Source organism: Colius striatus, chromosome 13 (genome assembly GCF_028858725.1).
Source record: "Colius striatus isolate bColStr4 chromosome 13, bColStr4.1.hap1, whole genome shotgun sequence".
Classification (NCBI taxonomy): domain Eukaryota; kingdom Metazoa; phylum Chordata; class Aves; order Coliiformes; family Coliidae; genus Colius; species Colius striatus.
Genome location: NC_084771.1, coordinates 18,707,807 through 18,722,147, shown reverse-complemented (window position 1 = coordinate 18,722,147; position 14,341 = coordinate 18,707,807). Strand labels below are relative to the sequence as shown.

Here is a 14,341-nt window from a genome sequence, read left to right as displayed (position 1 = left end):
GATTTACACATGCAAGTCCTATTAACATTAACAGGAGTTACCTACATAAATCCCCCTACAACGATGGGAGAAAAGGCCCCACAGTCTGCAAGGATCTGAGTTCTAATGATTACCTGTCAAATGGCCCTAAGCATCATCATCACCAGAAAAAGCAGACGTAGCAGCTTCATGGCTGAAAATGCTTCCAAAGGAACAGTAACTAATTGCAGTCATATAGATAAGGTAATACAACAGCAGAAGGGAAAAGGCATAAAATGTGCTGAGTATTAAGGGTTAACCCAATTAACCAACTTAAAAAGAAAGTACTCATTAAAAAAGGAATTCAAACATATCAAAGCAGAAAAAAAGGTGTGAATATTGTATGAGCTCCAAGGTGCTTGAAGGATAATATAACTACTTGTTTAAAAATTCAATTAACCTTATCTTTCTTTAACTTGATTTATTAATAATCCTACAGATAAATTGCCAGTTTTTAAAAAGTCATGTTATCTTTTGAATACATCCTGTATGACAAGCCTTAAAAACTACTTCAAGTAAGTCTAACCCTCACTTTGTGTGCTTAAATCATTTAAAACAAGAACAAAATGCAGCTCAGTACATGATTTCCGTAAAATACAAAGTTTAACAGTCTTATCTACTGCTACTGCAAGTGAGATATTGGGTACTCAAGCACCATACAAAAAACATTTTATGTTTCCATTCACCATAAGAACGAGACATGAAAACAGTTTGTAAGCAATCAACTCCATGTAAAGTCATGGCCTGCAACTCGTGGATTATTCCATCTTGACTAAAATCAAACATGCAGCATTTCCCAACTTTGCTTCACATGGACATGAAGAACTAAGATACTACTTCATATAAACTTGCTAACTTATATAAACACTGTCACACACATAAAACTGCAGTTCTATTACAGATGTCATCATGATGAAAGTAGACAACAAAATTCTCTTCTGTAACCGAAAGAAAACACAGAAAAATGCACTTGCAAGCAAGCTTTTAATTTTCATCAGACAATTTCCTTGTAAACATAGAAGATGAAAAATTCAACTATGATCCCTATTATTGAAAGACATACAGGGATGAGTCCTCCACTTGGTTCTTTCACAGATCTGTAGATTTTAAATACAATTACCATATACTCATGCTTTACAATACACATAAAAAATTACAGCTAAATGAAGAGGCAATCTGCTTCTTACTGTATATAAATAACTGCTCAATCACAAGCATCCAAAGGTAACTGTTGTTTAACATTAGAAACATTTCAACCCAATATTCTTGAGGACTTCGGGATTATACACATGATGGTACCTATCCAATAAGCAAAGAACGTAAACACTAACAAATCAGATTTTGAAATGCAAATTGGACAATTTCTTATGATGCAAGACAAAGTGAAGTCACCAGTAACAGTTCTGCTGTAAAAAAATAAATAAATTAAACTCTATGGCACAAAGCCATTTTCAAGGCAGGCACATGCACCGCAAAACTGTACAAAAGCCTGGATGTGTCAAGCTCAGGCACTGCTGAATATTCATTATTCAACAGCATTTTTTATCTTCCTACAGTATTTAAGCACTGCTAGAACTCTATGTAACTTGACGTAGAACTTCAACCCTCATCAAAATTCACCAATCTAAATATTGAGACATACTTCTGATCTCTTGGGTGTATATTTTAAGGTAAATGCTAAATATTTTTCATTATTTGAATATCTAATTTCAAGTATTGTTCAGAAGTGCAAGTTTATCATGGTCATTTACAACAGCTTTCTCATTTTGTCATTTTTCATACAAACTAGGCTTATAAATAATTCAATAAATTTTATTGTATAAATGCTTTATGATTGATCATTAAAAAATGTATAATTTACAGCTATCACACTAATTTTAATCCTAGTAAGAGAGATCAATAGAAACCTTTGGAATTACCAGCTGAACCTTCTCTGTACCACAAAAAGCCTCAATAATAACCACCTAAATGTCTCAGACGTCATACTTCAAAAAATTCACTATTGGCTTACTAAAGGCCCCAAAATTGCAATAAATCCAGGGAAGCTAACAGTTATCATTTTAAAATTTGTTAAGGAATGTAGCATTAAAACTGTGTTGTTCTTCTGACTACAGTAAATTAAGCCACTAGTGAAAATGCATTAGATCTTATTAGGAAAGAAACAGAACATAGAAGTTTCATGTGAGGAAGACTTACCGGATTATGTTTGTTTCTAAATTATGGCACCAATTTAAAAATGATAGAAGAAATTTTTCATTATGCAAATTAAACATGACATCTATTTCCTATCCTAAAGCCACTCCAGAACTGCCAATATTCCTGCCTTTGAGTTCCATTCATGAAACCACTTTGAAGGACAGATTGTGAGGCTCACCTTCAACCGTTTAATTAGCATAGATCCAATGATTTTTAGCAGAACTCTGACACATTGTATCAGAAGATCATTTTCTGACTGGTAAGAAAACTTGCACATTTTCTTTTGATTAATTTCCATTTGTTGCCTGTTTAAAAGATGGAAGACTCCTTCCAAGATGTAAAACATACCAAATTCTCTCAACAAATCACGAATCCCGTTTTATCACTTTAAATTCAAATGTTTTGCTCTGTGTTTTTTGTTCAGCTACAAACACCCTTGGATCTTGTAGACTTATGACTATTTAGAAAAGCCTCATCTCTCAATTAAACTATTTAACGAAGATGCTAAGGAAAGTAAGGCAACTGCAAATAACAGGGTTGTGGGTTTTTTAAACCTCTTTTTCTTACCCTTCCTCCCTTACATTTTAGTTTGGGTAAATCTCCTCTTCTACTAAGAACATTGCTAATTCACTCTTCATTATCTTCCTTCTTAACAGCAGTACTATCTCCACTACTGCTTTCCTCAGTTGAGGATTCAGGTTTTGTCTCTGGTGAGTTACTGAATTCAGATCCTTCTGGTGCAATTTCATCTTCATCATAAATAACATCTTCTGGATTCGGTGGTGGTGGGCAAAATTCCTCTGTAGGAAACATTTCTTGGAAAATAGTCTCAGCCTATTCAGAAAAGAAAAAAAAGTATAAAATAAACTTTACCTTGAAATGTAATACCTCGCAGCAATATTTTACAGATATTTAAGATTAGCCTCTGTTCTTTCAAATCAATAGTGATTTAATACCATGACAGTATTGTAAACACATGGGAAATCCATTCCTTCTTGTAGTCCTTGAAAAAAGTAAAAGTAATCTATCTTTTTACATTGTTATACTAGGAAAGTCACAGCACAGGGCTTTAAAAACAAAACACTAGTCATTCTACATTGTATTGAGAACAACACAGATGGTATTTTGCAAGTAAAATGATCTCTTCAGCTGCAAAAGATCCCTAGTTGCAGTCAAATGCAATGCACAGGGAAGACCTTGGCTTTTTCCAGAGAAAAGAATCCATTTCACATTACAAGCAAACCAGGAAACGTAATATGTACAATGTGCACCACATCTGTGTTCCCTTCATAAATTTAAAAATTACACCAAAAAAAATTTCCGTTTCTGTTTCTCTGAACTGCTCACTCATAGCTCAATTGACAACTATTTTAATCCATCAGAATATTATCACCGAAACTATACAATATTGATATTCATCATACATTAATTTCAATGTATTATGTGTGTATACCTACGTGCATAAATTGTGCCTTTCTGAAATGAACTAAATAAGCAACTTTTCTTTAGATAAAAAGACAGTTACTCATATATTTCAAGGACTTAATTTACAAATGCAATTTACCTTTCATGCCATCAAGGTTTAGAAACTGGATACACACAAAAAGTCAAGTATTTTGATGACAGTAATGAAAGATATTAAGAAGAAATGTGTTATTGATCACATCGGGATAGTTATTTCGACATACAGAACACAACTAGAAAATCTGGGAGAAAACAAATCAAAACAATATAGTCTTAGAATTCTTGCAAACCAGACATTTTATAAAAATGAAGGAGGACAAAAATCCTTTTTAAGCACAAGAATGCAAAGAGCTTAGATAATTACTGGTAAATAGTTTTGCATTCTTGTGAAAATTACCATCTATAAGCTTATCTTAAAAAAAAAGCTAAACTAATTCAGGAATTTCTTTACAGAATCAACGTGTGCTTCACATTTCCATACTAGTTTTCTTTTCCAAGTTCTTAAGCTTCTTGCCTTAAGGCAAACAGAAACAACTGGTGCAGATCAGTTACATTCTGGGTTTCTAAAAAGGCAAGGGAATATTACCTCTTGATTTTGTCTATTCAGTAAACTATGCCCTAAAGATGACCCATGATGAGAGCTCGCACATAGGCAAGAAAGCTTTTAATCTTTATATTCATACAGCTATCAGACATTGCACTGAAAATACTGACAGGAGGGTCAGTTAATGCCAACTGCAAAAGCTGATTACATGATGCGGATTCCTGGACAAAAGGGAATTGTTTTCAGATTAATACATCATTGAGCATGTACCAAACATCTTTCCATGATAAACTTCACTGCCTACCAGCTGTGAATTTGAATCATGAGCACGTCGACGTAGGACTCCGTTATTAACTGCTTAAATGACCCTGTCTACCCTCAGTTCAATTTAATTTTTCATTCTGCTTCCTAAATTTCACTCTTCCATATATGTTTAAAACAATTTACATTATTATATGAAACAAGATACAAAAAAAAAAAATCTGTTCCCTACCTTAAAACCACAGTTTTGTAATGTGAAAATTTTGCCGATAAGTATGGGGACAAGGGGATATAAAGATCCAATAAAAAGTTTACAAAACTAACTTTCTGAAGGTAAAAGAAAGACTTTTTATTTCAAGTCTGCAGTTGTCCTTGAAGTTCCAAAAATATATTTTAATGATTATTATAACAGAATATTGAGGAAAGGTGTTCTTCTCCCCCTCTACTCTGCCCTGGTAAGGCCTCTTCTGCAGTACTGTGTCCAGTTCTGGGCTCCTCAGCTCAAGAGGGACAGAGAACTTCTGGAGAGAGTCCAACACAGGGCCACCAAGATGATCAGGGGACTGTAATATCTTTCATATGAGGAAAGGCTGCGGGAACTGGGGCTGTTCAGTCTGGAGAAGAGGAGATTGAGGGGAGATCTTATCAACATTTACAAATATCTAAATGGTGGGTGTCAGGAGGTTGGGACATCCCTTTTTTCTATAGTAGCTAGCAACAGGACAAGGGGTAATGGGGTGAAACTGGAACACAAAAAGTTCCACTTAAATAAAAGAAAAAACTATTTCACTGTTCAGGTGAGGGAGCCCTGGCACAGGCTGCCCAGAGGGGTTGTGGAGTCTCCTTCCTTGGAGGTCTTCAGGACCTGCCTGGACATGTTGCTATGCGACCTGATCTAGCTGAACTTGCTTCTGCAGAGGGGTTGGACTAGATGATCTCTAAAGGTCCCTTCCAACCCCTACCATTCTATGATTCTACAATTTTCCCCTAAAGGTTTGACAAAGTGGGGCAGACAAACAATTCCTATGCAGTTCTTGGCAATTATTCAGTCTCATTAGTTTAAGGATCTTTCACTTTTCATCTCCAATTTCAAAGCACTACTAGTTTGTCTTAAACTGAATACCTGTATGGCATACTTACTAGCACGCAAGCTGCAAGTGGTTCTCGGTTCAGGATTCTAGTTAGCAGCAACTAGATATGTAAACATCCCCATACTGAGAACTAAAAATCATAAAAACTCATAAATTATATGAGTGTGACTTGGTGCCAAATACCATTTTGAGGTTATGAATAGAATGATATTCCCCTCAGTTCCTTCAGAGGCTCAATTATGCCATAATCTTTTAATACAGTGATACCTAAGACAAAGAGAAGGTAAACTGAGACAGATAGCTTAATGTGCCAGCTTATTAACTATGCTGGGGATTTTTCCTCAATAAGTTTTAGGTTTGTGACTATGTCCTGCAAGTATTAAAATATCCTTCTAACTTGAGATGTATATAGACTCTTCAGACTTTTGATTTGTACTACTTCTCCAACACTATACTTCCTCTTTAGCCTTACAGGCAAAAGACTATGTATTTTGGGGACTTATCATTTATCTGAATTATTTGTCAGTTTTTCTTTTCTGTGGTATTAGAGCAAGTACTCTAAGTATTCAGTGTTCTAACAAGATCACTATCTACTGCTGCCTTCTCGGTTCCCTTTACCTGCTCAGATTAACTATCTGCCTTCCTAATGTGTAGGCACAGATGTAGCTTGGACCAGCCAGCTTGAATAAAGATGGTAGGGATAAGTTAATGCAGCTGGCATGCTACTTCAGAAACAGGTGCTGCAAGTTAATCAATTGGGCCCTGGGTGATCTCATGGGCAGAAGCAGCATATAAGGAGGTAGCTAGCAAAGGAAGGGTGGCTTCGAGTCAACTCTGGTGGTTGTACTGTGTTGCCCCTGTACGTCTCTGCACGTGCATTACTTAGACCCTCTACGTCTTTGAGTGATTATTGCCTTCACAACAACAACATTTGGTGACCCCGACGTGATTCGCTGAATTGGTTGGATCAAGAACCCTCGGCAGAAAAGCACTTGGATTTCTGCTGGAAAAGGCAAGTAATCTGAGCAAACTGATATAATGGGAAAAATGCTAAGCAAAGAGGAAAGTCCTATTGACACCCTCCAGCATATCCTTGCGGAAAAAGGATTCAATTATGAAAGAGAGCCTTTGCTAAGGCTTGTAAGATGGGGACAGGAAGTAGGTCTCTTTGCTTCCCCCCAAGAAGTATATGAAAAAGGACACTGGGAAAAGCTAGGAGACATGTTGAATAATGCTATTGGCTTGTGTAAATTGGTATCATCCATTATACACCAGCTAGAAGCTGAGCGTGCTGCCGCTGCTGCCATGAAAGCAGAAGCTGCTGCACCATCTGCGTTCCCAGTGGATGCTAAAAGATTCTTTGGAGGTGGTGACTTTATAGTGCCATCGGCTCCACCTCTAGAAGAAAATACTCAGAGATTCTTCGGAGGGGATAATGTTGTAATACCCTCGGCTCCACCTCTGGAAGAGGAGAGCATGGATGTGAGCCCACCTCCCCCAGAACCCCCTAGAGCACCGTTCCAGGAGCCGAATACACACATTGCTTCTCCTCCCCTCCCACCCACCCTTCACCATCCTGCCCCATCCCACCCTTCTGCTATACCTGAAGGAGTACCTAACAGAGAACGGAAGGTACGTTTTACAAATGATATGCCGTTGCCCCTGAGCTCATCAATCCCTGAGTGTATCCCTCTGCCATCATCACCCCCAACTTCTAGTGAAGATCAACAAAGACAATTATTAAAGGAAGAGTTAATACAACACGGAGAAGATATGAAACACACTTTGGCCCAGCTGGAGGAACTGATAGAAAAACCAAAAGCAACAGCTAATCAACTGTTGGAACGAATTAATGAATTAACCAAAACAAAGATTAAAGTTTCATCCCCACAGGTACTCAGAGATCCTCGTCCAGATGATTATGATCCGGCTAAGAAATGGAGAGGCCTCATACGTGATGCGGTAATCGAAGGCGAATTTATTCCGCAAGCCTTTCCAGTAATAACAGCACAAAGAAAACGACAATGGGCACCTTTAGATTGGAAATTGGTAAGAGAAGGCCAGAAAGCAGTAATGCAATATGGCTTGTCCAACCCATACGTTCAGACATTACTAGATCATATTTTTGCCAGTGGGTTAATGACTCCATTTGACTGCCGGAAGCTTGCAGAAACTTTCCTGAAGCCCACTCAGGTATTATTATGGGAGTCTGAATGGGAAAAAAGAGTTGATCTGACGGTGGTGGAAAACATGGACTTACAACAGGGAGATCCGCGGCGAGTCGTCACAGCAGACATGATGCTGGGTAAAGGAGCATTCGCTGATCCTCAGGTACAAGCCCGGCTGCATGAAGCTATCTTGCAGCAAACACAGACACTGGCACGTCAAGCATTTAAGATTGTTCCTGATATGGGGGTGCCAGTTCCCTCATATACAACTATTATTCAAAAACCTAATGAGCCTTTCATGACCTTCTTAGACCGCCTAAGAGCAGCTCTGGATCGTATACCAAACATGTCGGCTGAAGTAAAGGCGGAAATAGGATTACACTTAGCAGTTGCTAACGCTAATCATGACTGCAAAAAGATCCTGCAGGCTCTCCCGCGGACAGCAACTTTGGTCGACATGATAGAAGCCTGCTCTAGGGTAGGATCGTCAGCACATTTAGCTGAGGCAATGGCAACAGCATTGAAACCTTTAGTTCAAGCCCACAAAGGAGATCGGAGGCCAAAGTGCTTTAACTGTGGAAAAATAGGACACGTGAAAAATCAATGTCGGTCCAGACCATTGGTATGGACAAACAGCTCCGCCAGGCCATCTGGGTCCAATGGCAGATTTCACGGTAATTGTTACAGATGTGGCAAGTTTGGCCATAGAGCCACTGAGTGCCGCTCTCGAGTGGCCAGACAAACAATGCATAAGGGAAACGGGTTGACGAGCGCAAAAAGGGCGAGCGCGATGACACAAAAACGCCCTTCAACACCAAGAGCTGCCTGGATGGCCTCAGATCAGCCACTGCAGGAAGCGCAGGAGTGGATGTGGAAACAGCAGTAGATGTAACCATCCACAACACAGAGGTAACAATTATCTCCTCTAACGTTAATGGACCCCTTGGCTATGGATTAAGCGCTTTGCTTTTAGGACGGTCATCGGCCTCTCGACAGGGTATTTTTGTGCTCCCCGGTGTAATTGATGCAGACTATGAAGGAAATATTGGAATAATGGTTAAAGTTTGGCAGCCACCAGTTCATATACCTAAAGGAACTAAAATAGCGCAATTAGTTCCTTTCAGAGCTAAAGTTCCTTTCGCAGGAAGTCGTAAGCGTCGAGACGGTGGTTTTGGATCCACTGGAGTACCTGAGGTAAGACTGGCGGTGCCGCTTTCACAGGGAAAGCCCACTCAGACGGTTGTATTCCAACATCCAAATGGTGAACACATGGTTGGGTACAACACATTACTGGATACGGGAGCAGATGTTACTATTGTGCCATTATCCTATTGGCCAAAAAGCTGGCCTTTAGAGAACTTAGACACCCCTGTTGTTGGAGTAGGAGGAATACAGATGACAAAAATTAGCACAGACCTGATTTCGGTATGTATACAGGGCGAAGAGAATAGATGTGTGCAAATTAGGCCCTATGTAATGAATACTTCAGTTTGGCTTTTGGGTAGAGACGCCTTAAGCCAAATGGGCTTTCGTTTGTCAAATGAAAATTTTTAATGGCGGCCATTGATGGGCGACCAATCCTGAAGTTAACCTGGCTAACAGATAAACCAGTTTGGATTGATCAATGGCCGCTAAGCAAAGAAAAGCTCGCCCACATTCATGAATTAGTAAATGAACAACTAGAGAAGGGTCATATTAAGCCATCCACCAGTCCATGGAATACACCAATTTTTACTATCCCTAAAAAATCAGGGAAGTGGAGGCTGTTACATGATTTAAGAGCTGTTAATGCAGTGATGCAGGACATGGGTGCTTTACAGCCAGGATTACCCTCTCCTGCAATGCTTCCAAAAGAGTGGCCCCTGTTGGTGATTGACTTAAAGGACTGTTTTTTCACAATTCCCTTACATGAGGATGACAGTGAGAAGTTTGCCTTTACAGTACCATCGATTAACAAACAAGAGCCAGCAAAACGATATCAATGGACTGTTTTACCTCAGGGAATGAAGAACTCACCAACTATTTGTCAAACTTATGTTGCCTGGGCGCTGGCACCTCTGCGCAAAAAATACCCTCGTGTCTTATTTTACCATTATATGGATGATATCTTGATTGCAGGAAAAGACCTGGACCAGCATCGCATTCTACAAGAAGTGAACCGACAGTTAAGCAACTCCGGGTTGGTGATCGCGCCAGAGAAGGTACAAATGCACGCCTCTTGGAAATATTTAGGTAATATTATCACTGATGCGCGCATTTATCCTCAGAAGGTGGCAATTAAAACAGATATTGCTAACTTAACAGACATTCAAAAGCTGATAGGTGATATCCAATGGGTACGAACCATATGTGGTATCACAAATGAGGATCTTGCGCCACTAATGCCTTTGTTAAAGGGCTCAGTAGAGGCTGATAGTGCGCGAAGACTGTCTCGGCAGCAAATCCAAGCAATAGAAAAAATAGGAAGCAAGATAGTCAATAACTACAGTCACCGATATGATCCTGACTTGTCAATTAACATTGCTGTGATAAGTCAAAACCAGCATGTAATGGCAATCTTGATGCAATGGGATTCAGTAGCGAAAGACCCATTGAGGATCTTGGAGTGGATATTTTTGCCATATAATTTACAAAAAACAATTACCACGAGGCTTGAGGCAATTGCAAAAATAATAGTTAAGGCCAGGAAACGTCTGCTGGAAATAGCAGGGATTGAGGCAGACATCATTTTCGTTCCTCTCACAGATGAGTTCTTGAACTGGGCACTGCAACAATCTGATGAATTACAGTGGGCCTTATTGTCATATCCAGGAACTATAAATAATCATTATCCGGCCCATAAATTGTTCTCTGTTAAATTTCAAATGGAAGACCGGCCGTTGAGATCAGCAGTACCCGTTAAAGGCCTGACTGTTTTTACCGACGCCAGTAAGATCCAAGCCAAAGCAGGAGTGGTTTGGTGGGAAAATGGAAAATGGCAAAATCTAACTGTCCACTCCCCAGGCAGTTCAGTTCAACTGCTGGAACTGATGGCTGTAGTTAAAACTTTTGAGAAATGGTCAGACGTCCCATTAAACATCATCTCCGATTCCCTCTATGTGGTCGATGCTGTCACTCGATTAGAGAGAGCGCTGTTGAAAGAAATCTCTAATCAGAATCTGTATAACTTATTTCTGCGACTCTGGCATCAGATAAATGAACGGCAAACTGCTTATTATATTGGACATATTCGAAGCCATTCGGGCTTAAAAGATGGCCTATCAGTTGGCAATGAAATTGTTGACAGGATAGTGGCAGCTCCTTTATTGATACCTACGGGGCCAATAATTGACAAATTTTCTCAAGCCCGAAGATCGCACGATTTTTTTCATCAAAGTGCGAAAATGCTGGCGAAGCAGTTTGACTTGACCATATCGGACGCTCAGGGTATTGTTTCCACGTGCCCTGCATGCCAGAATCAGATCGGCCTAGGAGTAGGAGTCAATCCCAGGGGTCTGGCACCATTAGGTATATGGCAATCAGATATCACTGTCTATGCTCCTTTTGGGCGATTTAAACGTATACATGTTACTATTGATACTTATTCAGCCATGGTTTGGGCCACAGCCTTAACCAGTGACAGTTCTCGAGACGTCATAAGACATTGGAGGAGTTGCTTTGCTGTCCTTGGTGTTCCAAGAGAGATAAAAACTGATAATGGCTCGGGATACATAGCCAGTAAAACACGTAAGTTTCTAAACTTATGGGGTGTTAAACATACTACTGGTATCCCAGGAAATTCTACCAGTCAAGCCATCATTGAACGGACACATCAAACCTTAAAAGGCCTTCTAGAAAAACAAAAAACGGGGGAAGAGGGGGTGAGTCCTCAAGACAGACTAATGAAAGCCCTTTATACAATGAATCATCTCAGAATTGTGGCAAACCGGAATGAACCACCGGCATTAACACACTTTGCCCAAATGAGTCGGGATTTGGATTTTACTGACAAACCTAAAGTTTGGTATAAGAATCCCACTACTGGAGAGTGGCAAGGACCTGCAGATCTGTTAACGTGGGGAAGAGGCTATGCTTGTGTCATTACAGATCAAGGTCCCCGATGGATTCCGGCAAAATGGATCAAGCCACATCAACAGAAAGGACTTAACTGTAAGACCAATGGAAAAAACAATCTTGAGGAAAGAACCAAGTGATCCACCCTCAATCCATCACTCTATTAAAATGTAAACCCTCGCAACTGTGGCACCACTTAGGCTGCTGTAAATTCCTTCAGCTATAAAAGAATTAAAGAACTTAAGATGACCAACAGATGAAGAGATACTTCCATCTTATTGATAATGCTCACAGATCAGCATGCTAAAGGATCTGAAGAAAAGTCCAGAACTACATCAGGAAAAAGAAATATCAGTGGAGCTACCAAGACCTCATCCCTTCCTGCCAGTGTGCGTCCCTCCTACCAACACATATCAGATTGTTTATTTTGACTTTATGGATTTCTGTATTGTATTGTTCAGCGATGTAGCTGTTATTGACCTTTTGTTGTAAACTCATGGCCATGGGTAAAAATATTTATGTTTTCTTCATGTACCTTTAATTCTGAAATGTGTTGCTAAAGGCTGGCTGGTTCAAAAAAGAAAAAGGGGGGAATTGTAGGCACAGATGTAGCTTGGACCAGCCAGCTTGAATAAAGATGGTAGGGATAAGTTAATGCAGCTGGCATGCTACTTCAGAAACAGGTGCTGCAAGTTAATCAATTGGGCCCTGGGTGATCTCATGGGCAGAAGCAGCATATAAGGAGGTAGCTAGCAAAGGAAGGGTGGCTTCGAGTCAACTCTGGTGGTTGTACTGTGTTGCCCCTGTACGTCTCTGCACGTGCATTACTTAGACCCTCTACGTCTTTGAGTGATTATTGCCTTCACAACAACAACACTAATGTTACTATATTAACTGCCCTTCAAGTTTCCCTCATCCTCAATCCCACTGCTCATTAAGGAATATTTTTGGTATGTCTAGTGTGAGGTTTTATAGCTGTGTTAGTACTAATTATCTATTTTAAAGCAGAATAACCCAGAACAAAAGTAGACTGTATTGGACTTTCTTAGGTCTTTAAAATTAAAGACCTGCAACCAAAAATCTGATCTGCCCAACCTGTTTGACGGCACAGTCATTTCCTAATGCAGAGTCTGGTCCAGAACAAATATAAACATTTGAAGGTAAGCCATCATATGAATTTTTCTCAACTCCTGAAGAATCCCTCATGTTGAAGTAGACTGCCCAGAGGACTCTAGGTTTTCCCAGTTCTTCATTTTCAGTCTCTGAAAAGAAAAAAAGTGTATCCAATATTCACATGCAAATACGTATTCCAGCATACTAAAAGTCAACTTATTAAGGTGGAATGACTGTTATAAAGTATTTTTTCTTTAAAAAGCTAATTAATTTTACATTCCATTCTTTTTTGAGGTAGTCTTTCACCATGCTGCTCCTTTACAACCGCAGGTATGTGAACTCTACTTATTCTGTACACACTATGCCACATAAGAACCAATTACCACCTAAAAGCATACTACTGAGTTGGTAGTTGCTCTAAATTTAATGTCTTTCCACTTCATGTTATCTAGTTTACTCCAGATAAACTCCATGAGCATATTACAGTATGATCAAGTCCTCCCTGGGTTGTGCCCACTTGAAGCTATTGCATTCCACGTGTAAAGATATTTTTGATGTATATTTCCCCCTCTCCCCGACCTCCCCCTGTTAATCCTTCTCATAATGACCCTTCCAGTGTTTTAAGATTGTCTTCAAGCCAATTTAAGGAGACTAATGCTCATGGTTTAAATAAAAGAAATTTTAAAGAAAAATCCACAAAGAATATCTGTCCCCTTCCATTAACGGCAGATAAGGAATTATCAAACCCCAGAAGTACATGGAGATGTGTGATACTATGCGTGTAGAATCTCTAAACTGTGGAAATACTGCTGAATGAAAAGAAATGTTTAATTTATATTTATCTATGCTTACTGATGACTTGTACTGTGCTACAATACCCATTATGAACACAAAATTATCGTGACCTGTATCTTACTTGTTCATCATCTGTATCTTCTTGCAGTTACTTTGCACACTCATATAAACCCTCTGCACAAAGGAAGAAAATCCTCTGGGAAGACGAAGGTCACTTTTTAACAGTGCAGAATGCAATGGAGGAATAGACAACATAGATTTGTTGCTCAATAGATACTATTTGTTTGGCATATTTGCTATATATTTGGCCTTCTTTAAAACAAATGAAGCTTGTTAAGGACCTTGTAAGATTTACTCCTTTCAAAGGAAGAAACTTCTAGATAACAATGGCATACAAAACAGTATTTTAAAGCAGTTGAATTAGAAAAAACCAGAGATAAATCTATGCTATTCCTTCAGTATCTTTGTACAACTGTCAAATATTTTTAAAAATAGGTGCTAACCATTCCCAACAGTTTGAAATATAAATTAAATTCATCAGCCTGTGACAGTCTGAGCCTTAATACAGGGCAAGATGCTCTTTAATATATTTAAAAGTTCACATTGCTCATAAAAGTTACTTCTTCCTCATTTAGGCA

General features: G+C 39.2%; 1 protein-coding gene across 3 annotated transcripts in view; it reads right to left on the bottom strand.

Moving 5' to 3' along the window:
- Positions 1-988: 988 nt before the first annotated feature.
- The window catches only part of CHM (CHM Rab escort protein), a 77,220-nt gene continuing 63,867 nt past the window's right edge, over positions 989-14,341 (bottom strand). Inside the window, exons 14-15 of one of the 3 annotated variants that reach the window (XM_062006860.1) lie at positions 12,891-13,057; positions 989-3,048 (exon numbers count right to left, since the gene is read on the bottom strand). In XM_062006860.1, the coding sequence (XP_061862844.1) occupies positions 2,842-3,048; positions 12,891-13,057 (374 nt within the window). In that variant the 3' untranslated portion in view covers positions 989-2,841. Of the gene's footprint in view, positions 3,049-10,344; positions 10,874-12,890; positions 13,058-14,341 lie in introns of those variants that run through there. The other 2 variants (XM_062006861.1, XM_062006862.1) reach the window with 2 other exon arrangements.